The 26,491-nt window shown below is 41.4% G+C and overlaps 1 protein-coding gene across 4 annotated transcripts in view; it reads right to left on the bottom strand.

The window, feature by feature from the left end:
- Atp8a1 (ATPase phospholipid transporting 8A1) overlaps nt 1–26,491 on the bottom strand; it is a 226,668-nt gene that overhangs the window by 128,578 nt on the left and 71,599 nt on the right. For 2 of the 4 annotated variants that reach the window (XM_021211312.2, XM_029545002.1), the window contains exons 8-16: nt 26,026–26,095; nt 24,698–24,825; nt 19,217–19,328; nt 16,822–16,987; nt 14,851–14,978; nt 12,740–12,817; nt 11,539–11,627; nt 7,319–7,363; nt 1,740–1,812 (exon numbers count right to left, since the gene is read on the bottom strand). In XM_021211312.2, the coding sequence (XP_021066971.1) occupies nt 1,740–1,812; nt 7,319–7,363; nt 11,539–11,627; nt 12,740–12,817; nt 14,851–14,978; nt 16,822–16,987; nt 19,217–19,328; nt 24,698–24,825; nt 26,026–26,095 (889 nt within the window). The remainder of the gene's footprint in view (nt 1–1,739; nt 1,813–7,318; nt 7,364–11,538; nt 11,628–12,739; nt 12,818–14,850; nt 14,979–16,821; nt 16,988–19,216; nt 19,329–24,697; nt 24,826–26,025; nt 26,096–26,491) is intronic. The other 2 variants (XM_021211313.2, XM_029545003.1) reach the window with 1 other exon arrangement.

The raw sequence follows: 26,491 nt of genomic DNA on the forward strand, positions 1-26,491 counted from the left end.
ATTGAGAGTACAGCTGGGACGCATTGGGGGCGTGGGATCACAGCCAGTATCTGTTATGAAGAAAACCTATTTGGAACTCAACTTACTCATTTTTGTACTTCCTCATTCATTCTATAAACATTTACTTAACATGATTTTTGTGCTTCTAAATAGAAATGGTAGAAGAAGATGATGAATTTGGTCTTTAGTGGACAGAAGAGATATGTAAAATGTTCACTTGCTTGTTTATAATTTCTAGCCGCATTTAAATATCAGGCATCTAACCTTTAAGTAGAGATGATGATGATGATGATGATGATGTGTGTGGCTCTCTGTAATGCTGACGTTTCTCTCTCCAAAAATGGCTACCTTAACCCAGGACATAATGATGTGTGCATGCGTGCATGTGTGTGTGTGTGTGTGTGTGTGTGTGCGTGTCACAAACAATTACTGAGCACTATCAATTCTTGAGGCTTGAGGGAGACTGAAGACTGAATCCTTTCTGTAAGCATCTCAGATCTGATGAGAAAAGAACCTAGACACTAAATATTAAGCATCTTTATGTCTGGCTTCTGGAGAGAAATGTCATTCAAGTTAATAAAGAAAAATAAGGTGTGCCCATGTTGGTATAACCTCCCATTATAAAGAGAACCAACTGAGAAGGTTAAATCAGGTTATGGAAACAAAACCTCTATGCTTATGCTAAGAGAGTGGGCAAAGCACAGATGGTCCCAGCCTCAGGAAGCTTGCTTGGACTTGTAAGGACACTAGTGACAGTGATGTTTATTCACAGCCTGTTGAGAAGTGTGAAGAGAATATGCGAATGTCATGTGAGGTGACAGGAGATGTGGCTATTCATGAGAGATGGAGATAGATATATGGAAGAAGTCCTAGGCTAATGAAGAGCTGAGCACGGAGAATTCCACTGGGATGAACGGCATGGAACTAATCATAAGGCCTCAGAGGAGAAATGAAAGAAGGCCTCTAGAGGAAGAAAGAAAAAGTTGCTCAAGGCAGAGTGCTGATGTACGTGAGGGATGGCAGAAGCCAAGGAGGTTGTGCGACTCGCAATCCAGGGCAGCATGCTGGCATATCAGTTAGGACACAAACCAGGAGCTGGGCAGAAAGCTGAGGCAGCACTGCATGAGGGGCTGCGACAGTCTGGGCAGGGGAAATACAGGTGCAAGTTAACTTCAGTAGACACTCCAGCTGTGTGGTAAGTCAGTCCTAAGATGGGCAGGTGCTCGCTTACCAACAGAGCTAAGTCATAGATATCTGAGGGAGAAGAGAGGCATTCTCCAACACTATAAGCAAGGAAGGCCTTTTGACCGATGATATATCACCTGGAGATCATTCTGCACTGGTCTGTTCTACCCTCCCTATTTGTCGTATCTACAATGCTTTCGTTCCTCCTTCGGGGTTTCCCCAACTCTGTCCTCGATTTACTTTTCAATTTTCTTCTAGTTTTAATAATATCTAAATTCTGTTTAGTCTAACAATACCCCCAAACTCCACCTCCTACTTAGGGGGAACAGAAAAACAGACTCAGTAAAACTGCAGCAGAGAATTCTTCAAATCTAGGGAAAGATATAAGCATTTGGACTTTGGAGGCATTTAGGACATTAGCACACGTAAAATAAAATAAATCTAAAAAAAAATCATGTAAGTAAAAACATGAAGGGAATATCCATGAAGGAAATCTGAGACGTATTCATTAGTGCTAACCTCCTAGGGACAGATAACACTCCGATGTCACTTACATGGTTATTCTGGAGATTGTCCAGCAACGACGGGTCATTAAAGGTTCTTTCATCTCCAAACTGTGAGCTCTGCCTAAAGGGGAAAACAAAGCAAAGTTGGTTCAGTTGTATAGGCCTACTCACCCACTGCTAGTGACGGGTGACTACTCTCAAGCCGTTCCAATAACTGATCTGTTCCTTAATGCAGGTCAGACTGGAAGGGACCTATGTCCTTCTCCGTTCCATCTCCAAACTCAACACAGTCTAGTGCAGTAGCGATTAACATGTGGGTTGTGACCCCTGGAGAGGTCCAGCAGCCCTTTCACAGGGGCCACGTATTAGATATCCTGAATATCAGGTATTTACACAGTGGCAAAATGACAGTTATGAAGTATCAACAAAAATAATTTTATCGTTGGAGGGGTCACCGTAACGTACGGAGCTGTATGAAATGGTTGCAGCATTACGAAGGTTGAGAGCCACTGGTCTAGTTATCTTTCCCCAGGAAGAGTTTTAGAGCAGGTTCCTCTAGGCAAAGACTAGGAGGCAGACTGTCCTCCAATTCGTGCCTCTCTAACGACAGGCCTGTGGTTAGCCAGTCACTCTTAGACCTTGTTTAACCTCCAATTTCTGCTATTCCCAGACTTTCTGACTAGAGTCCAGTCATTCTTCCATGACCACATATGTTCCTGTCTTAGGTCCCTGGAGAGATAAGATTTCTTCTTGTATTCTAGAATTAAGTTTTTGCTTAGTGCATAGCTTCGGGATGGGGTAAAGTCCAGTTCCAAGACTGACGTAGCCCTTGGGTGGTTACTTTTGGTTCTCACGTGCAGGAAACCTTCCTAGGGGATGCTATGTTATAATATGACCTCCGGCCTCCAGCTCCACAGCTCTGCCTCCGTAGCAGCTAACCCTGCTCTTGGGCAGCCTCTACCCATCTTCATTCACTCTCTGGTGAGACATTCACAAGGTTCTCTGCATTTCTTTCTTTATATCCCTCGATCTCCTATTGGCATTTTCCACAAAGTGGCTTGCTTCTTTTGCCTTCCTTAGAGTCAGGAGTGTGTTTCAGAATTTGGACCACTAGGTGGCAGTTCCTCCCTTCATGCCTCTGCGCCAGCCCAGTTTTCGCTGGTTCATAAACCTTTCCAACAGGAACAGGTTTTGAAAGGAGACTTCTGGCATTCTTCCCTTAAGTTGTTCCAAGGAACGAAACTCATGGGGGATCACAGGGCAAGAGCTCTCCAGCCACAGTGAGATTACTGCTGGTATAGGTGATGCTGCCAGGCTAAATGGTACAAAACCATAGAAACACTGCTAATCATCGTCCTATAAGGTCTGGACTGACGCTTGGCTTTTAAAGAGCAATGACCTGACTGCTGGGGCCAGAAAGTCCTTTGGCTGAGGACACATTCTAACACACAAAGCTGCATAATAATTACCTTATGGCAATTATCACAGAGAAGCCGAGTCCCGGCTGTGGGAGAACTCATCTTTCTATTCAAATGATTCAGTTTTAAAGTGATAAAATCTCAGTCCCAGGAGAAAGGTATATTTTTCTCTCTTTAATACTTCCATGACTTGTGTGGACTAAAACAACACCCCCAACTGTCTTGGAGTCTCTTCTGGTTTGGAGGCCGGGTGAACCGGAGGCACAGACACATGCTCCCTGAGATACTGTGTGACAGACTGGATGTAAAGAAAGAGCAGTTGAGAGAGCAATGTGTCGGCCTGGACGAGCTCACAGCCCACTGTACAGCCGCCGTGTACGTGGCTTCCTGCTCTGTGCCATATCTCCCAGACAACCTGAGGCAGAACTCCTCTGGCAGCGAGCGCAAGGCAGTTTTCTGAGGCAATGAGCAGGGCAGAGTACAAAGCCTGTTTGGTCAGCATCCTCCTGATTCAGTGGCTGACCCCTTCCCTAACCCAGTGGACCTGCCTCAGCTCAAGGGCTTTCTGCCCCCAGCAGTCACAGGGCTGGTTTTTAAGAGAGTCTGTGCCTCTAGGTTTTTTAAGGTCCTGTTCATTGGTAGTCAACATTGCTTGCTGGTAGATTTAATTTTTTAGTCATGAGTTTGTTACTTAGAGTAATTAAGTCCTAGAGTTTGAATGGGTGATCAAATGCTCTGTTTTGGCTAGATAATGGTTGGTTTTGATCAAAGTAATGAGACTCAGTTTCCTGGGTGACTGCAAGTATTTCTGAAAGCAATTACAAAAGAGGAGTTCTAAAATGCTGTGTGAGAGTCTGCACTGCTGAATAAAGAGCCTGCCAAGGGGACTACTTTGAAGACTGACACTAATGTAGATGGGTTGGATCTCATTATTCTAAGGGCACGCCTGGAAGAATGCTCTACCCAGCCTACCTTCTACAGCAGAATAAATAAATGCCACTCACGCCACACATAATTACAGGCTAGGTGAAATGAGAAAATAACCAAGCAGAAAAGAGAAACTAGTCCAACCTGCAGATACTATAAAATAAAAATAATAATAATAAAAAACCCCCACTGAACAACTGCAGGGCCAGCTCTAAGGTAAGCCCTCTGTCACCCCACTGTCATTTACTTGAAAAACAAGAATATAACATGTGACTATATCAAGAAGTTAAGAAAAAACAAACTTATCTATTTAGATTTGCTTCAGAATAGTAAGGGTAGAAAGACACAGGAGGGATGAGGGTGACCAAGGGCACGGCCTGCTAAAATAACTGATGGGGACATTTATTCGTTCTGCTCATATTTAAACTTTCCAAAACCAGTTTTTTTTTTAAAAAGAGAAAATGACTATGAATATATGTGGTTTTTGAAAGTAACCATGTGAACCTTATAATTACATGGATGTTTTCTCTCTAATCCTTCCAATATTGATACTATCAATTTAGATAATGGTTTTTAATAGAATGGAATTGGTCTCCAAGTCTCCACGTTTGTTTATGGTTCTTGGCAACAACAGGAAAACAGTGCCAATTTTGGAGTTAGTAGCTATGTACTGGGAAGTCATAATTTAGGCAAACCACTTATATCAATACATTTTGGAGAATTTCAGCTATTGCACACTCTTTAATGCCAAGAGTATATTTGAAGGGGTCTTTAGAATGGACCAAATATAAACACACAATCTACACATGGGGATTTTCTGTGGTGAGTGCCATTTCAAGCAGGACAATTAAACAAACAGCTACAAGCTTGCTACATGGCATTCAGTCAACTTCACATTGCCAGACGAAGCTGCCAAGCAGCTATTGAGATGGTTTCTGGAGTTTCGGAGAGTCTTCCACAGTCTCTCCTCCTGCGGCAGCAGCATAGAGCCACTGTCAGATGCGCAGAGCACAGGGCTCCACCACGGCCATGGCTGATCTTGGTTTTCTCAGCAACATAAAACCAATTAGATGAGGCTGGGTAAATGCCAGGCCCTTGGGAGGATGGAGTCCTGTACGAGCTTCTGAGTTACGGTTCCTCAACTCAGTCAAATGGTAGGTGTTTACTTCGTCTCTCCTTAACACCCTCAGCAATCTAACTGAAATAAAATCAGTTAGAAAAATATTAAGGGAATCGAGAAGGGCTTGAAATGCAAAGCTATCCCGTGCTCCCAAAGAAACACAAGTCCTTCAAGACTACAGATGTGTGACGGCACTAACACACCTTTCATAATCAAGCTAAGCCAGGGTTCCCTCTGGCTCTCACCCACGTCTGCTGGTTGTGTTCTTGGCGGAGACAACTTACAGACTTCTCTCTATAAAATCTATCAACTTGAAAATGATCACATCAGATGATGCAGACGGAGAGCCACCAGCACTAGCCTTCCTTCTAGTTAGAGCTTAGCTAATCGTCCAAGTTTCCTACTAATTTAAGGGCTAATGTTGGTCAGTCTTCCCATAATTCAACTCAGGTAGTTAGTGACTTGCGTGAAGGACAGGTCAGGGTGTAAACGTTGATGGTCAGAGTCCAAAGCTCACATGCATGGCCACTCTACATAACCCTTCACAGAACCTCAAAAAACCCTGTATCTTTTTACCTTTGCAAACCTACAGGTATAGACAGAGAGTCCAAGTATACAAATAACATAAAATGACACTCGTCTTTCCTGGTGCACTTTTAGACTCAATGGCAAAGTGAAAATACATAATTCATGAAAAAGCTGGTATATTTCATTTGAACTTAGATCCCCCCCCCCAAAGAAAAAAAATCACTTATGAGCAAGATAAATGACATTCCCTCTTTCCAACAGTGGTTAGTGGCATGAAACAACCTCTGCTCAAAGTCTAATGTTTTAAATGATCTAGGAAAATAATATAAGACTTTGGAGAAAACCACAGCGAGGCTAAGAAAAAGGAATCATGTCTCTTAAAGACATATGTGTACCAATTCTACAGTACTTAATGGTATTAAAATGGGTCAAACTGTCCCATTGATGAGCAGCATATAAAGATGCATAGGTGTTAAAAAAAAAAAAAAAAGGCAGGCGGGGTTTATTCACCTTACCTCGGGTCAAAGAGTATCCATGGTAAAAGCTTTAACTACAGAGTCACGGGACCTGATAGTAGGAATGTAGGCAAGGCTAAGGCAAGCAATGATAAAATGCTGGCTGGGTTCTTGGGGAGACTGCGTTGAGTGATATGAAGAGCCAAATAATTGTGATAGCTGTCAGAATGTGTAGGACTCTTTGTAATGAGCATTGTTGGTGGCACCGGTCACGAGAGTCAAACGGCTGCCTCTGTAATCCTGGGTGCTATGAGGCTTACTGAAAACTCTCATCAAATCCCCACTTTACTGAAATAAACCCCAGGCAGGTTGAAAACTTATTCTGTAACTGGAGTTCAATGGAAAGTGGAAATATAACTTAATCACAAAGCATATGAGGTCCAGATAAATAGAAGTCTTATTTTCAAAATCACTAGCTTTAAAGAGATTATAATTTTTCAAATTTTATTTGCCACAAGATCATGACAAATCATACAAGTAACAAAATACACTAAATTCTCCTAGATAAAAATGCAAATACATGGCTGAAAGGATTTTAATGTAAAACAAAAGGGAAAAAAAGCTTCCCATAGGAGTGAAATTAAACTTATACTATGCTATTTTTAATAAATCTATAATGAATGTACATTTACTGATGAGTTGTAGGAAGTATAGTTCTAGAACACTTTTGCCTTCCATTTAAAGGTTTCATGTTACAGCCTCTGAAGAGACATAGACATAATGAACAATGTAAAGGAAACTTGCACCACCTGGGCCTGGAGCTGCATTATCTGGTCCAGGGCCGCATTATCTGCACAGTGGCAGAAGGGGGCAGTGCTGAGCTAAAAAACATACGCAAGCTTTAGTTGCTGCAGCAGATTTCCCTGCCCAGGCACTTTGGAATCGATCCCTACAGCCTTATAGATAAGTAATATAAGACTCCAGCAACCTTTAAAGCTTTAGAACATGTTTATAAGGTGTTTCGATAGAAAAATCAAGGATACTCTGAGTTTAACACCCAGTACAGGGATCCGTCACCCAACCCCTGTGAAGATGGCTCCCGGAGACCAGAAAAGCCTGTTTACAAAGCAATGCATCAGAAGCTTTCAAAGAGATCAGTGGAAGTACCACGTAGCTTACCATTCATCGGGCGAGCACCCATAATCCTCAGGTTCGGGGACATGGCTTCAGGAGGAGGGACAGAAAGAGAGGGAAAAATAATCACAGAAAGGCTGGAAACATAAAACCATGGATAAGGAGAGCTGAGAGGCGGGTTTCTAGAAAGTTAAGAAAATGAACGTTTAGTTGGATCTGGAAGAATGGCAGTTAGTACAGGGAGGAGAACATGAGGATTTATGGTAACCAGGTGGATTTACAAAGGTACCCTGTACCCCAGAATTGAACAATGCATAGAGGTCAAAATTTAGTATTGAATATGCTTAAATTTAGCTGCTTAAACATATGCTATAGAGCAGGTAGGAAATGCATTATTTAAATGTATAACCATAACAATGTGTTTCAGTGACATACATGCTAGTCAACTGGGGCACAGTCACACAGAAAAAAAAAATCTGTTGCATAGTTTTCAGGAAGCTTTGACTGCCTTTGACACAATAACTTCCTAAGGGTAATGAGAGTAAAAGTTAACTGTATTTGTTTGATTAAATGGAGCCACTGATATTTAAAATGGTCCACCCATCAAATACTTTTTAATCTTTAAAAAAAAAAAGTCTTCCATCAATACTTTAATTTTATCTACTAGCCCATGGAAACATGGGGAAGGACCCCTTGGCATAGTTCATACAATACCCAACGAACATGTCAGCATAGATTCTCTTATTTCCTGATTCTTTTATTACACATGATAATTCAGTACTTTCATTTTCATTTAGACTGTTATACGAAGGAAGAGTGTAAAATGCTGAGATTTTTTTTTTTTTTTTTGATAAGTGAATAAGCATCTCAAAACGTAAAGAAGTCATTAACATCCCAAATGACTGTCTGCTCTTTTAACCTTGTCACAACACAGTAAGTTTCCCCCAGGGATAAACAGCAACCACTGCAAAAGGGATACCCAAAGCTCCTCCCTGCCAAAGGCTTGTGTTTACTGTCTGAAGAGGGGGGACTCACCCTGACCATCTCAGGCTAGATTCCTACGAAAGGGGCTGGCCTGTGGCCATGCACTGTGGAGATGGGCTGCAGCCCCCCAGGGACTGTCATTTATGATTTACCCTCAAGGTTCGGGTCCCAGCTCCTGGACTGAACTGTCTCTGGGAAAGCTGGTAACTATCCAAGCAATGAACACCGCCAGCAGGCCCCGCCAGCTTGCACTGGTATTGGGACCCTGCTCACTGTTTCACACCAGCGCTGGACCTGACGCTTCCAAACTCCTGAGGCTTAACAGCCTTGGAGCACAAGGGCCACCATGCCTTCCCCGGAGTCTGGTGCAGCCCTGGCAGAAGCTAAGTACCACCGTTCGTTCAGAGGGTGGCGGGCAGCAGGTGACTTGTTTCCACGAGTTTCTGTGACTGCAGCTTGGTGGCTCTTGTGTCGGCCAGCTATCTGGCTACTGGCCCAGGGGCAAGACATGCCAGTGTGGTCACAGCTGCCTGGGGAGTTCATTTAAACTCCTTCTCAGATCTGGGCTTGAGGATCACTCTGTCAGGAACCGACCCCTGACCTTACTCATTAGACAACTTCACACCATCTGAGGCTCACAGTGACTCTTGCCTCGTATTAGGACTACTGTTGTATTATAATTAATTAATTAATCTAGTAACCCCAGTCAGACTGTGAACTCTGAGTGGGAACCATGCAAATTCTGCTTGACTATGCTTCTACTCCCTAACCTAACCAAGAGTCATCCGCAGAGGGAGGCAGATCAACATTTGTCGTAAGTAAATGACAGGTCAAGGCTGGCCACCAGACACACCGACTGGCTGTAATCTAGTCCGTGGGGCTAGGCGGATGGTAACTGTCAAGATTTTCCTGGTGAGTCTCTCCTCAGGTTTGTGGGATTAGTCATCTCCCACCAAACATACATTTGTAAACAAAACCTGCCCTGTAAAATAGTGACATTCTGTAGTTAAGTACGGACACAGCTCAGTTTTCGGAATCTTCATTTGTTTTCACTAATCAAACGTCTGGTCCCACGAAATAAAAATAACAATAACAAAAAGAGCCATTCAGGTTGCTTAATCCACTGTTTTTGTGCCCCAGAGCTAGTATAGACTAAATTGCTGACTGCTTTTCAGCCCCAGACTAAATTGCCCACAATCAGGATATAAGGAAAATGCTTCAAATCTTCACGGCATTGAGAACGCCAGCCAGTGAACAGAGAAGTTCTTATCTACTGCAGATATGCAACTGATTATAATAAACACAGGCATTTCCATAGGGTAACCTGTTAAACTGAGACTCTCCTAAAGGTTTAATAGTGTAATTTCTAGTTTATAGCAAGATGAATTGATAAATATAACTTTATTTATATTTAATTACAACTTTCCTGTAAGATGATCTGAGGTAAAAAAACCAAACAAACCAAACAAAAACAAACAGTAAGTTTAAACAGAGGCATCCCTACCACAAAATTGATTTCTGTGAATTTCTTTGAATTTTGTTGTCTGCCATGAAATTCAAAAAGGAAATGTCTGAGGCAAAGCTTAAGTGAAATGAGAGATACTTTATTAAAATGAAATTCTGAATGAAGCACTGGTGTTAAACAAACATCCCTATGAAATCGCTGGATATAGAAAACTAATGGAAACTATACTATCGGGACCTAAGAGATTGTCTGGTTTTCCTCTTTATTGAGTCCCGCAGAGCTAAGAACATCTGAAAGGGAATTGTTGAAGGTCACATGAGGACATCTAAGCCTCCATTTGTAAACAAAACCTGCCGTGTGTCAACTACTGACATACTGTGGTCAGTAAGGACACAGCTTGTTTTTAAGAACCTTCATTTGTTTATACTAATCAAATGTCTGGTCCCACAAAGTAACACTAACTAAAGGAGTCATTCCGGTTTCTAACAGACTGTAGATAGGGTAGAAGTCACACCTCATCTCTTCACTTCATTCTGAGGGAATAGTCTCCATTGACCACCTACCTGACAGGACAGGCACTTGCTCAAACCCACCCTGTCCTCACACACTCGTGCTTTAAGGAGTTATCAACAGACCAGAGAAGAGTTCTGCTTCTGCGCATGTGGCCAGCGGCAATTAAGACACTGCTTTTAGCCTATGAAAAACCCATAAAGAGCCTTTACTATCTCTGGACTAACCGCGTGTAGAATGTGTAAGCACTTGATGTCAAAGAACATGACTATGATTCCCCTGCGCCAGGAACACGTCCGGGAGACTCCGGGAGAGCAATTTTATCTAAGAAGAGACTTCAGATAAAGAAACAAAACAACAAAACAACAACAACAACAAAAAAAAACCAAACCAAACAAACCCAGCAAACTTAAAAGTCAGTGTTCCTCTTAAAACTTTAGTCATCCAATCAGCTGTATCCACAGGTTAAAGTCATTTTGAATCAAACTCTCTCCTGGCCTAAAGAGCAAACATATTGGTCTCCACTCTTGTTTACAGACATGGTACGTAGGACTAATAATAAATTTATTTGAAGATATTTTCATCAATTAATGTTCCTTTCCCCCTGACTTACTGCTTAAAGCTTAAGTATGAATGAAAACAGTGGGTGCAAGCTGGACCGGCCATAGCAAGCGTATTTTCTTGCCTCACTGAGGTAAGGAGAAATGCAGTATTTGCTGATAAGGCTCCGGCCATTCAGTCAGAAGGAGAGTGTTTCTGACTGGTTTAGGTATGCATGCCTATAATGAGCCGTAAAATAAACAGATGCCACACCCAATCTGAAGGACTCTGTTCTCCAGACTGAAGATGCCCTTGTCCTCCTTCATCCCATCACCAGAATTTTACACTGTTCTGTGACTGCAAAGAGGAGACGTGACGAAAGATAAAATGGGGGTTTGGGGTGTCATCAAAGCAGTGGCAGTGCTACTTAAGACCTGACTGAGGCCTCCTCCTACATTTCTCCCCACGTCTATACTGCACCCTAACCTAGGGCAGAATAAAGGGGCCCAGATGGAGATCATCCCTAGCCCTAAGCACTCAAGAGACCATCCGTCAATCTCTACCTCATATCCCCGCCCAAGGAAAGCAAGAGCAACTGGAAAATACACAATCCATCCATGCTGACGTCAGAGGAGCCACTTTCTAGATTAAAAGGCAAAACCCAAACTCTCACAAAACCCACACTTTTCACAAAAAAATTCCAACTATTCCAAGTGGACGGAATCAAATGTGTATTTCATACACCAAGAAAAGGGGAAGTGCTCACCCATAGGCCACGCCCGCGATGGTGCACTTCTTGAACTGCATCACATTGCATGTCAGGGTCCCAGTTTTGTCAGAAAATATGTATTTAACCTACAAAAAAAGTTTAAAATCCTCATTAATATTTCAAGGCTTTTAAATGTCTGTGGTCCTATGCGTATCAGGGAAGTGCTCTCTACCTATGAGCTAGATCCATCCTGCTCAGAGAATGTTTTAGAGAAGAAAGAAAAGGGTACTTAAATTATGCTTTCTTTAAGAGTTAACTTTGTTCTAGTGTGGTGTATATTGGTGCAGATTAGAAAACCTAGAGTCATAGAGAGATCTGCTTCAGGATATTCCGAACTTCCTCAGAATGTTTCATTACTGTTTTCAGACACACATAGTTCTAGGGACTTGCCAGCATATCTCAATATAACAAGCAATTTGAGGGTTGGCAATAGCTTGTGCAGCTCACTTCAGACACCATCTAGATCGGGAAGGGGCAGTATAGTCTGTTCTGAATGCAATTTGAATAGCAAGAGTTGGAAAGTGGAGGAAGAGAAAACAAAAATCCTCTTTCAGCTGGCATCCATGAATGGATTACGAATACACATCTGCAGTCACATGTCACCCAAGGATGCTTTAGTTAATGAAGGATGCACATAGGATGTGGATACCATAAAACTGCATCGATTGTCTAGTGAGGTCTTAGCCGTTAGCTCATGGAAGTGCATTTTATGTTGTCTACATAATAATGATGTCACTTGACAGTCCTCAGATACATCCCGGGTAAGTGATGGAAGACTGTATATATTAACCAAGTATCAGTTATAATTCTTATTTCTATTTAACTATTTGATTAATCCAAATTCCTATTTGACTAGATTCATACAATATAATATGAACGTTCCCTTCCTTCTGGAAAAAATTTGTGAAATTCTGTTGCTATTCCTATAACTCAAAGGCAGTCAGTATTTAACAGCTAATCAGGCTACCTACTAAGAACTAGGCTTGCATAGTATCTCACCTTGAAGGAAAAATCTGTTTTAATATTGGTAAACCCCACTATTAAATATGAACACTGTGCCATGCATCAACAAATGCATTTATGTGCATTATTCAAACAATGAAAAATGAGGAAATGCCACTTCATCTAAAGTCACCACATAAGGCAGAAACGGCACCAATTCTCACTGCTGATTGACCACGTATAAGTAAGAGCTTACCTGGCCAAGTTCCTCATTCAGATTAGATGTCCGAGCCATTGCTGCTGTGTCTGTGGGCTCATAATGCATGTCAAGATCCTACAAATAAGCAAGTGACATAGCTGAATACAAGGGACTGGGGGACTGGGGGACTGGGGGACTGAGTCAGCAAAAGAAATCACATTGGTTTTTGCACTTTTCAGAAGTCACCATTTGCTTACGGAGCTCTGTGTAACCACTCTAGGTCCCTGCTATCTCTACGTGATTCTGTGTGACTGTCCTGAAACGTATGCAGCATGGGACGGTTCCTTTTAGTTAGAAGAGGAAAGTATGGCAGGGAGTACTTGTCTGTGGGGGGTAGATAGTCTGTTTACTTCCACTCTTCATTCCCAGGAAGGTATCCTCCTGTCGGGGCTAAGTTATGCAATACACACGAAGTGATCCCTACGGGGAGGTGCAGTGACTGTTTAGTGATCTTTGCTAGAAAATCAACTAATGTTTTTTCATAGTTAACTCTTCAAGCAACATGGAAAGTTATCTAAGAGACCACATCTGGTTGGACTCCCCAGGCTGTTTCTTTTAGTACTGATACTTAACAGTCAACCCCAAAAGGAACAGTTTTATATTTCTTTGTACTTGCTTTGCTCCCAATACCAGCCATCATCTGCTCCCATTATCCAGCCCCATTGTCTGACATTTTTTATAGTAGAATAGTTTATTAAGTCAGGGCAGTAGTTTATTGAATTTCACATCTCTCCTATCTATGCTCTGATCAGGATCCTCTCTGGACTAGGCTTTGAGTTTACATGCCATGTTGGAAAACAGACATTTGCCAGGTGAGTTGAGTGACAAGAAGAGAGGGCTCAAACAGGGATCAACCTGGAAACCATGAAATGAAGACCAGTTAGAGGAGAGGAGGGGCTGATATGACTGAGATCAGGCATGATGGGACAGCTGAGAGTAGACATTTTCAAAGCCATCCTCGGGAATCCATGCTGCATAACGGAACAACTGTCTAGAACTAGAATCCAGTAGACAGTTACTAGTCTCTTCCACACAGGGAGGAAGCTGGCTAGTCAGGGCCATCACCAAGTCTGCTAGTTAGGAGGATGGTTGAAAAGCAAGAGCTTGCCAGGATTATTCAACACTACCATTATGTAATTATTGGAAACAAATTCTATTTTTTGAATATCTACATTAAAAAGTAAGAACCTTGGTTGCCATTTGATCTTCCAAAGATAAGAAAAGGCCTAACATTTTAGAGAGCTCAGTCACCACACGAAGATAATGACCAGCTGCAAAAGTATCTTTGCTTACATTTTTAAAATCCCAAAACTGTTCATTTTAAAAAGCTTTCAGATGAGCTTGGAACCTAAAAAAATAAAATCTAAATTTCTCAAAAAGAAAAATCCAATACTCTATCAGATCAGGCCAGAAGATATCATTTGTACAAATTCATTCATTTTAACTAAGATAAAACGGGGGGGAACAAAACACTATTTGAAGAAAAATACAGGAAACATGTTTAATCATAGATCCAACATTAATATCATCAATATAATAAGTTAAAAGGGAAAAAACGTGTACAGTGAAGTCATTCACAGTATCAAAAATGACCTGGATGTTGTCAGTCACACCATCAGAAGCACAGTTACATGCTTGATTGATTACACAACCCTCTGTCTTGTAAACAGACTCTTGAGCTGCACAAATACTGAAGAATTCAGGTAAAACACCTTGTCATTCTAGCATTAGAGACCTGAAATTAAGTTCCAAGGAACCAAGAGACCAGACAAAGTCGCTTATGTAAATTATGCTACTAGATCAACCAGACATATATTTCAATTCCAAACGCATGGCCTCCTTCCTCTACAGCCACAGTTCAGGTTTCCTGAACGAAAGGCCAGTCTTCCTCAGGATATGTGGTGTATCTATTTGCCTGATTCTGAGGAGAACATGTTAAAATTATATGGGCCTTAAAAATACATCACATAGTCAATTAAAACAATATATAATTAAGACTTTAAAAAGTTTTTTAATGTTCGCAGATCAAAAGATCCTATCAGAGTAAATTTTTAAATAGAGAAAACACATACTTAGGAAGATGACATATAATACAAATTCATATTTACCCAATTTATGAAGTATGCCTGGGTAAACTTCACCACTTCTAATGTGACCAGCAAGCTGATGGGAATGAGGTTGTTGAAAAGGATAATGAAAGTCAGGAAGTTCAGTCCAAAATTACTAGCGCCACCATCTGTTGGGGAGGAGGGAGAGCATCATTGGCAGCTCTATAGCTGTAGTGAGGAGACCCGAGCACAAGAATTTCCTATATTATACAAGAAATTTTGATTCTCAAACACCCCCTTTAATGTTCAGTCATATCTCCATCTAGGGTCCCACATCAGCAAATCAACCAACTCTAGACTGAAAATACTCTGTCTACTGAGTATGTGTAGACTTATTACTCCTTAAATAATACAGTGTAATAATCACTTACACAGCATTTTTTTTTGCATCACGCATGCTAAGTAACCTGGCTATGACTTACAATATATGACAAAATATACATAGTACAAATAGAGTCATTTAAAATAAAAAGCCTTGGGTGTCTGTTGGTTATGGTCAGCTCCTGATGTCTTAGAGCCAAACTTCAGTGGATACAGCACATTAACCCTACCAAAACCTCCACGGTACTATTAAAAAGGTGAAAAGGCTGGCCGTGGTGGCGCACGCCTTTAATCCCAGACCTAGGGAGGCAGAAGCAGGTGGAGCTCTGACTACAACTGAGGCCAGCCTAGGCTACAGAGGGGGTTCCAGGATGACCAGGGATACTTAGAGAAACCTTGTCGTGGGGGTCGGGAGAGTGCCTTTCTTATTGGTAATGCAAACCCTGTTCCAATCTGGAAATTGAGAGACCTTAGGAAGGTTGACAGTTTGTAAATGCCAATTAGGCACAACCACTTATATGTGAATTCTTTAAAGTATTTTCAAACTAAAGTATGGTTTCAAAGCAAACAATAGCAACTAGAACAATCTGAGTTGTAAGAATGCTTCTTATTTTTCCAGTGCTGTGCTCTGAGAGTCCTTGCTTATAAGCTGGTAAATGCTACACTGAGCCATCCTTAGCTACAGGAGCAATTTTCATCTGTAGGTATATTTTTCTCCTAAGTAAATTAACCTCCTCTTCAGTAAAAATAAAACAGGGAAACCTAATATACTGTAAGGAATATACACAAACAAATTGATCACAGTAATAACTTTCTCACGCTGTAATAATAAATCAATGACTATAAAAACTGTGGAATAGCTGTATAGCTAAATAAATGTAATAAAAAGTTAAATGTAATAAAAACAGCTTTTGAAATCTGTATTTTGTTTGTTTGTTTGTTTGCTTCTGTAAGATTGTACTGGAATTGTTTTTACACTTTGGGGAAATTAAATATTTACTGGCTAAGTACTCATCCCAAGGAAATGGAAACTCACTTCCTAGAAATTCCCAGAGGGGATACATTAATATGAGAACAGCAAGAGAATAAATACATGTTCTAACGGAAGTGATCCGAAACTACTCTCCCTGGAACAAGACAAGCATTTACATAAGACTTCTGTTAGTGAGTTCAAAGGAGAATGCATTAAAAAAGAAAGAGGGAGGGAGGGAGGGAGAAAAAGAAAAAAGACAGTCCAAAGATGTTAAAGCATGTGCTATATACTCATAATATATTCAATACTCATTTTCCTCTACACAAAATCGCCTTTCATGAGTTGACCGGCCACATTTAGTACAGAGGGCAGTTCTTATTTTGTAAATCACATTAATGGTTATATTTTAGAGCATTTTATACTACTATGAAATGAGGTATGTTTTTTAAGTATTCTGAAGTTCTGAGAACTTAAATTTTACTAGTGTCTTCTGGAAGTCTATTAAAAAAAAGGTAAGACCTCCAGCTATCTTAGCCACAAGTTTCCCTTTCAGAAACAATGGGGTATTTCACAAACTAAATTAAGATGGATGGCGAGGCGAATGTATATCTCAACAAAGGTTAAAAAAACAAACAAACAAACAAAAAAAAACAAGTAAGTCAGCCTTCACTGCTCACAGTGTAGATGGAGGTACCAGTCTTTCCCGGAATGCCTTCGATTCCAAATGGCTGAGCCCACAGAACACACAAGAGACATGGCAATTAAGATGCAAAATAAAATCAGAATTTGTACATTTGTAATCCGTTCCACATTGGAGAGTTTAAGTGGTGGACTTGTGGAATTCTGTAAAACAAAACAAAACAAAACAAGGTAAGTGGTAAAAACCGCACAATTTAGCATTGCGTACTTAACAATTGATGAGGGAGACACAGTCACAGCTCAGTACCTGGACTCGAGCTGAAAACTGTCCCAAATACAAGACAAGTGTTATAGGGTGCCCATGGCTGCCACTTCTTTTTCTTAAGACCACTCCACCACATACACCTTTTTCTAGGTTATAAAACAATGAAAAGTGGGGAGGGGTAACATTTGTTTTGCAGGGTGTCAGGCAGGTTAAGATATATATGGCTACTTAGACCAACAAGGTCTCACAGCATCTCCTCAATGCCTTTGCTTAGAAGAGGCAGAGAAAAAGGACGACAGCCCTGCAAACATCTCACTGTCTAAAGGAGTTCTGGTGCTACTCGGCAACTGTTTTAGTGGACACAGCAGTAATTCAAGTGGTACTTACCAACCATCAGTAACAAAGAACTGAATGTGGCAGAGGGCTGGCTTAGGAGGCAGAGGCAGAGGCAGAGGCAGGAGGACCATGCAGCAAGCCTGCCCTACGCAGCAGAGGATGAAGAAGGCTCTTCTGCTCTGTGTGATGATTCAGTATTTATGCCAGGCCCGTGCTAACCAAGCATCCACAGGACAAAAGAGGAAATCCCTCCTAACCAACATAAGTGAATGACAGAATTTATAGCATGGCCAGGGAAGGAGCATCCCACTTGTCAATGTTAGCATCTTCATGCCTGTATGAGATACAGGGACAAAGGCCCTTTAGAGTGGCACTCCAGTTAGTATTTCTAAGTGAGTTCCCTATACTTGTTACACTACTGACTGCAGCATGCATTACAATGTAGAGCTGAAGCCACTATGGCTATAAACGAACATCAGGGGAATAGATGGCAAAAGAGCCTTGTACAGAAATGTCATGAAATAAAACAAAAACAAAAAAAAAAAAAACTAATGCCGAGCCAGGCGTGGTGGTGCACGCCTTTAATCCCAGCACTCGGCAGGTGGATTTCTGAGTTCGAGGCCAGCTTGGTCTACAGAGTGAGTTCCAGGACAGCCAGGGCTATACAGAGAAACCCTGTCTCAAAAAACCAAAANTCTACAGAGTGAGTTCCAGGACAGCCAGGGCTATACAGAGAAACCCTGTCTCAAAAAACCAAAAAAAAAAAAAAAAAAAAAAAAAAAAAAACCAAAAAACAAACAAACAAAAAAAAAACAAGCAAAAAACAAAACAAAACAAAAACAAACAAAAAAATACAAAAAAAAACCAAAAAAAACCCCAAAACTAATGCCATGTTAGTTTATACTTTTCTTAAAACAAAACAAAAAAAACCCAAAACCCAAATTTCTGTACCCCATTTTTTGATTGGGTTGTTTGGTTTTCTTCTTGAGTTCTTTATATATTTTGGATATGAGCCCTCCGAAAGACCCAACAAGCAGCTGAAAGAATCAGATGCAGATGTTTGCACCCAACCAATGGACAGAAGCAGCTGACCCCTGTTGTTGAATTAGGGAAGGCTGAAAGACTCTGAGGAGATCCTGTAGGAGGACCAGCAGTCTCCAGTAATCTGGACCCCTGAGATCTCTCAAACATTGGACCACCAATCAGGCAGCATACACCAGCTGATACAAGGCTCCCAACACACATATATACTGCCGGGTCTGTGTTCATTCAGAGACAGTGCACCTAACCCTCAAGAGACTGGAGGCCCCAGGGAGTTTAGAGGTCAGGTGGGGGGGGGCATCCATGTGAGACAGGGTGGGGTGGGGAGGAGATGTGGGAAGTGAAACAGTTGTAGGGTGGATGGGGGGATAAAATATGGAGTGTAAAAAAATAAATTAATAAAAAAAACTCACCCAAATTTAAAATCTGACCACTGCATTAAAATAAAATCACAAGATAAATACTTGGACACAGTATTACACAGGCAAACTGATGTGAGCATTAGTAATTGGAAAATGTCATGGATCAACACACAGCACCATTCACTGGGTGTTCATGTCTCAGGTGACCTTGGGGAACGTTTCACAGTGTACCCGTGTGCAGCGAGTTATTCTCCCAGAGAAGGGATTTCAAGGTCCCCTTTGCTTAGTTCCCAGTGTGGGAGTGTGGGACGAGTCTCAGGGATATCTGGATGGCTGGTGTGCTCTGCCTGGGACAAGTGCAGCAAGAGCGCTGAATCATGCATCTCCAAGAGCCTTAGTCTTAAAAGGTCTCACAGATAAAGGTCTCACCTGCATCAGCTTGGTGTCGTGGCCGGTGTAGACAACTATCCCATGAACCCACTGGGTATTTCTTAACTGAGCTCCTCGGAGAAGGATCTGGTCTGCCCCCAGGGGAATGGTGCTAGGACAGAGGATGTAGGCATTAGAGATGACATAGTCCAAAATGCCCTAGAAATGCACAGTCACTACACAGTCATCCAAGTTTCCACTATTAAAACTTTATTTTTGGAAAGGAAGTAAGTTTTTTTTTCAAAAGGAAGTATTTTTTTTTTTTTCAACCAACAATGATACTTTTCAAATATAACTGTTGGGAAGAAGTTGCTTTTTCCTTAACACCATTTATATCTTTCCTCTCCCTGTGGACTACAAGTAACCAACTCCATACGTGCCAATGCTGAGGCTCCAACTCCCAGTGTGATACATTTGTAGCTGCACCTTTTCCAGGCTACTGGTCTTAGGTGAGTTCATGAGGGTGAAGCCCTCTGATGTTCTTAGTGCCCCAATAAGACTTCTGAGAGTTTCCTCTGTCAAATAGATACAAAGATGACATTTTTGCCAGATACAAAGGTGGTCTTTGTAGCGGCTTAAATAGGAATGGTCCCCATAGACCCATGTGTTTCAGTGCTAAGGCCCATAAAGGACACTATTAGGAGGTGTGGCCTTGTTGGAGGTAGTGTGTCATGCTGGGGTGGGCTTTGAGGTCTCAGATGCTCAAGTTATGTATGCCTACAGTGGCATTCACTTCTGTTGCCTGTGGATGAAGATGTAGAATTCTCAGCTCCTTCTCCAACACTATGTCTGCCTACATACCATTAGACTTCCTGCTATGGCAATAATGGATTATAACTTTCTGAACTGTAAGCCAGCCCCAATGAAATGCTTTCGTTTATAAGAGTTGCCATGGTTTAGTGTCTTTTCACAGCAAAAGAAATGCAAACTAAGACAGCCTTCATCAGAATCCACTCATGCTCCTTTAATTTCATTACCCAGATGGTAGAAAAACAAATTTCAATTGATAAAATTAACTCTCTAAGCTCTCTCATTATGACAGCCTGAGGAAACCAATATAGCATCCCAAACAGCAGGCAATTTTTGGGACTGGAGTAGCTAATCCTCACATACAAATCTTCCTGAGACTTAAGTTTACATAGAACCTGAAAATGGTGTGGCTAAGATATCTTTCCCCTCCACGCTCTCAATAAACACACACACACATACTTCATTTAAATTGAAAACAACTTTGTACATAACCAGGGCTCAAAAACTACAGAAATAAAATCATAGCTCACATCATATTCTGACACTACCATCACTTTTTCTGAAATTAGGGCCTAGACCTAAAGCCTTATAATATTCATTTTACAGGATTAGTGTATCTGTTTTCCAAGTACACAAAAACATTCTCAATAAATGGCAATCATTTCGAAGCCATTTGCTACCTAGATATTAAACAACATTTTAGTGGATAAGACCCAGTTGGGTCCTTTGTGTGCTTCCTCTTTGGCTAGCTTTTGTAGGTTCTATAAACTCAGAGACTCAAGGGTATGATGGCAATATATATATATATCACAGATATGTAATGAGTCAGTTGATGGAAATGTACAGTCCAAAAATTGAATGGCTCAAAGATTCCTAATAACCAAGGTAAATTTTCATTTAACAAGAAAGTAATGTAAAAATTCAAATATAAAGAAAACTATACTTAAAACTTCTTGGAAAAGAAGGAAACCATTTCCAATGGATTATATAAAACATACAGGGCTTATCAATCAGTAAAGGCCAAGCAGAGCAGGGAAACCTCCACTTCCAGGGGTTCAGATGGACCAGTCAGCTTCCAAGGCTGGGGATAGTTTAGGTATTGGACCATCCTTCAGGAAATATATTCTCCTGGCTCAGTGAAATCAATCCCCACGTGTGGGTTAGCATGAACCCCGCAGGAACCCTCAGGAAACAGTATATTTTAACTCCCCTCATTTATACCCCACAGCAGGTTTAGGGCCCATTGGGATGGGAATGAGGCATGGTCCATTTGGTGAAAGTTTACAAAATGCATGAAGACTGGTTATTTTGTATGGATAAGAGGTTTATTTTGGGGTCAGTGTCTAGTCACTACATTGGGGGGCTGAGTATTCAGTACGTGTGACTCCTTCAGGGACAAAATCATATTGAAATCATGTAACTCTCTTGTCTAGGTGTCAACACCTGGAGTGCACATCAGGATTGGGAGGGGCTTGGAGGCTAAAGCAGGCTCTACAAAGTTCTTGAGAAGTTCCTGGATTGTGCTCTAGTGCCCTGTGTATCCATTGCTCCTCACCTTTCTGACTGGGCTCAGTATCACATCAGATACACATTCATTGCTCCCCACCATCTCCCATGATGTCTGTTCCTCCTAGAGTCGCTGTCTCACTCACTCATATACACCTTTCTGATAAGATAAAGCATATTATAAAACTTGAGCCTTTTAAATCTTGGTACCACCATATAACGTTTTCCTTATGGCATGGATTTGCTTGGCATTGATTTAATGATAAGGAATGGAAACTGGCCAGTCAAAAATGTCAGACTTAAGGAATGATGCTTGTACAAATGTCCAAATCTATCATTAGTCCATAGCCATATGTTCAAGGAAAGATTACTCAGAGAATTCTAGAATTAACGATTACCTTAAAGATCATAGGAATGTGTTTTGGTAGGTTAGATAAGGGTGTCAGTTCAGGGTATATTTCCCATGTCATTTACTCTAAGAAATGTTGGTGCATTAGATAAGGGTGTCTGTTCAGGGTACATTTCACACATCATTTACTTAGATCCTTATTTAATTTTTCATCGTTCATATTCTAACAGTGAGAACACTGGCGGCACTCCCCCAGGCCGGTTGAACGAGTGCATCTAGCTGATGGTTCCCTGGACAGCACACCTGTCTGGTAGACAAGCTCTGCTATGCAGAGGAGGGAAGGAGTGAGGGCAGGAAACAGAAGCGGGGGCACTAAACACCCCACCCTTCTTGCCTTGCTCTGTCCCATCACTTTGTCTCGCATTGCAATAAAACTGAATAGTGAAGACCACACTTGCTCTAGCTAATTCTTCTCCATGATGCCAGGCTCACCCTCATCAGGCTCCACCTACTCAAGGGCCGTGATCACCACTCAATAAACCCAAATGGTAATAATGTTCAGACATAGTGCACTTGGCCATGAGTGACAGCAGGCTTCACTTTGTTCCTCCCTCTCCCCTTGGGCACTTTTTCTTTACTCTTTCTTGGTTTCTAGACCCCACTCTTCTCTCAGCCTCCCAGCTAGAGAGTCCTCAGGGCTTTCAACCTTTCTGTCTATACTCTTTCAATTTCAGTGATTTTTTTTCCGGGCACATGAGTTTAAATATCTATACAAGCTACCCTCAAAGTTTAGACATATATTCAAATGCCACTTGGACACCATGAACTTATTAAGTTCAAAACTCAAGGGAGGGTGTTTTCCCTTCATTGCCCATGCATGGAACCCAAGTATACTCAGAACACCCTCTCATGGCCTACAACATCTATGGGATCTGGCCCATTATTTTCTTTTGTTTTTCACCTCAATTTCTCTTCCTCTACCCACAGTGATTTTCACTATTTCTTCTGTCCAGAAACCTCTAGATATTCACGTGATTATCTAACCTTTCGATCACCACTGTTCAAATGTCACCTTCTTAAGGAGGCTGACGACAATCACCCTAAGAGAATTCCTTCCTAAGGATACCTTGTCTCTTTTGTCCTATCTTTCCCAAAGGCTTTCTGCTTTTTAAAAAAATAATAAAGGATCACAATTTCTATTTATTCCTTTATGTCTGTCTGCCCCCAACTACTTTACTACAAGAAAGAAACTTCAAAAAATTCTATCATATGTGTTAGTGTCTCTCCAAAATTTCCGTTTTGAAATTCAGTCTTTAATATTGTGGCATTAGGATGCTAGGGGTGAATAAGTCTTGAGATTTCTGCACTCATGGGGCCTAGGAGACACTTGTCAGTTAACTGCTTCCTGGGCAATCATGAAGACCTAGTTTGAGTCTCAGAACTCATACTAAAAAAAAGAGAAGAAAGCTGGGTGTTGGTGTGTGCTTATAATTCTATCAGGGAAGGCTAGGGAGTCAAGGACATCCCAGGGGTTTCTCTACAGCCAGCTGGACAATTGGTAAGCTCCCAGCAGAGCAAGACCCTATATCAAAAGGCAAGGTGATTGGCTTCCAAAGAACAACACATGAGGTTGACCTGCAGTCTCTACCTGCATGCCTTTTATATACATATAGATTGTACACACACACACACACACACACACACACACACACACACACACACACACACCCTGCTGTTGAAACTGGGACTAAATCATTACAAAGGATGCCCAAAGGCCTTCGTCATGCCAGAACACAGGGAGCAACACTTCCTTAACAGATAGCACATGCAGGTCCTTGATCTTCCAGACCTATCTATGAGCCGAGGATTTTTTTAATCTAAGGTACTTTGTTAGAGTGAATGAAGAGAGACAAAAGGGCAGGAATATGATATTGATCTGGTTTGTTCAGGGTAGCCTAAGTAATATTTGTAAATGGTCTAGGTCAGTGGTTCTCAACCTGTGGGTCATGACCCCTTGGGGTTGAATGACCCTTTCAATAGGGGTCACGTAAGACCACTGGAAGACACAATATTTACACTGTAATCCATATAGTAGCAAAGTTGCAGTTATGAAGTAGCAACAAAAAATAATTGTATGGTTGAAGGGTCACCTCAATAAGAGGAACTATATATATTAAAGGACCAAAGAACCAGCCACAGGCTATTTATTTACCCATAAAGGATAGCTCAGGGTCCTGGGATATCACTAAAAACATCCAACTGACAGACTGACAGGAACATGGGAATGTCATTGATTACACTGCATGAATAGTCACAGTACTGGGAAAGAGGAGAACCACTGGTCTAGGCACCTAGAACTCAAGCGTATACTAAATTCTAGTTAAATGAGTTAAGAGAAGTTAAGGAAGTGGTAGGAAAGATGAGAATCAGGTAGCAGAAACCAGTGACTACACATGATAGCACGGCCTAGGGGAAAAACATAAACAGGGGAGATAAAAACTTATCTAGCTACTGTGGTACAGTCTGAACTCCGCCAGGCATCTAGACATCGAAGGAATAGACGTGGCCCCATGGGACAGGAAAGTTCACGGCAGGAAATTCAGCCAAAGAACCAGCCATAAAGAATATTCTAGAGTCCTGGTATATCACTGAAAACATCCAACTCCCAGAGTGACAGGAACATGGGACCGTCTTTGATTGTATTACATGAATTAGAGTCAGGATTCAGCATCCTTACAAAGGATAGGAGTTGAAATGTAGACATGCTTAAAACTATTGCTGTAAGTGAGTATCTAGAAAGGAGACAACCTTGTGTAAGCAGATGTAGGGGACACTCAGTGGCACAGGATGACACAGAGCATGTTGCATTTACATACCCATGTCCGTCAAGCCTTATGTTCCCAACAAAATCATAGAGATGTCGGTTTGGACTTTCACACTCGATTCTGCCAGAAATTCTCATCAAACTGTCAATGTCTTTGATATCCGACGTTGCCGGTAAGCCCTGTTGGCACATTCCCAAATAAGAGTATTTTAAGTAAGCATTGTGAGGGGTGGGGTACTTTCTAAGCTCTTAGATAGATAAGGAATCTCACCATTCTTCAAGTAATTCTTTCCCCTTACATAATATTGTCAAACAATAATTTAAGGGTACCTTTCTTCTTTTAGCGCAGAAGAATACAACTTTTATAAAAGTTCTAAAGCATTCATCGCACCACTTCTAAAACTAAAGGCAATACTGGCTGCTGTGCGGTTTCTGTCTCCTGAGTCTAAAGGAGGTGGTGAAACACAGTAGAGTTTGCATTCAAAGAGAACAGTTTTGTCTTTCTTCCTCCTTTCTCCTTCTCTTACTCCCTCCTGTCTTGAGAGGGAGAACTTCGGAGAAGTCCTTCCCTCAGCTGGAAGTGACTGGCACTGAGGACATTCACCTTAGCCATCTGGGCTCAGCTCCCTCCTGATGATGCGGTTCCACCACCACCCAAACACCTCACTGGCATTGATGTCAACCATCCAGAAGCCAAGGGTATGTATTTAAAGTAAAGGCCCCTTTTAAAACTTTATCAAGAAAATGTTACTGTTGTTTTCTGTTGAACATAATATGAAAACCAAATATAGAAATATGAAGTAATGTATATCCCCAAGATAAATGGGTTTCTAAAGAGCAATGGACATTTTGGCTGTTCAGTATGGCAAACCCAATGCTAAATGGGGCCAAGAAAAACAATAAGTGAACATGTCAAAGAACTTAGAACACCAGGTATGGGATAATCCCAGGACTCAGAGGCAGGTAGATCTCTGTGAGTTTGAGGCCATTGATCTATGTAAATCCAGGCCAACCAGGACACACTTGGATTCATACTCTCTCTGTGTTTCCGTCTGTCTTTCTCTTTGCCTCTCTGTTTCTGTGTCTCTGTCTCTCTGTCTCTCTCTCTAACACACACACACACACACACACTAACAAATACTGTTACTACAATTATCATTCAAGCATTGGCTATTATATAGAGTAACTAGAATATTATAAGTAATATTTCACAGTGGAACATATTCAACTAGGAAACTAAATCTGTCTAAACAGTTTACAAACTATTTTTCACAATGGTTCAAAGAGAAAATACTTGTATTTAGACAGAATCCCTTTCAGACAGAGGCTTCTAAACACCTATCACAGAACAGTGACTATGAGCTGATATACAGAACTTACTTGTCGAATTTTCAAGTTTGTTTCACCATCTAAGTTGGATGTCTCGATGTAGCACATGGCCTGGGGCTCACTGTTGTTCATAATTGAAAAACAAAGATTTAGTTGGGAAAGGAAAGGAAGAGACCAGCTTACCTAAGTGCTCAGACTCACTGAAGCCATTTACTCTAGACAAAGCTATAGCCACCTAGCCTCTTGTTGGGTTTCACTCTAATGGCAAGACAGCGTGAGGCACAACTCATGCACAGCACTCATGGATCAGCCTTCCAGCCAGAAGACCCCCCCCCAAAAGCCATTTCCTGACAGCACTCAGTAATGGTCTTCAAGATACCATAAAGAGCCACCCTATTTTAAAACCGCTTCTCCGTGTAGACACAACACAGACTGTTTCTGAGAGTGTAAAGCAGGTGTGTGTCCGGATTTATCTCCAGCTCAGAAATGTCCTGTTTCATGCTCATGGCCCACATGT

Source organism: Mus pahari, chromosome 13, assembly GCF_900095145.1.
Source record: "Mus pahari chromosome 13, PAHARI_EIJ_v1.1, whole genome shotgun sequence".
Lineage (NCBI taxonomy): Eukaryota > Metazoa > Chordata > Mammalia > Rodentia > Muridae > Mus > Mus pahari.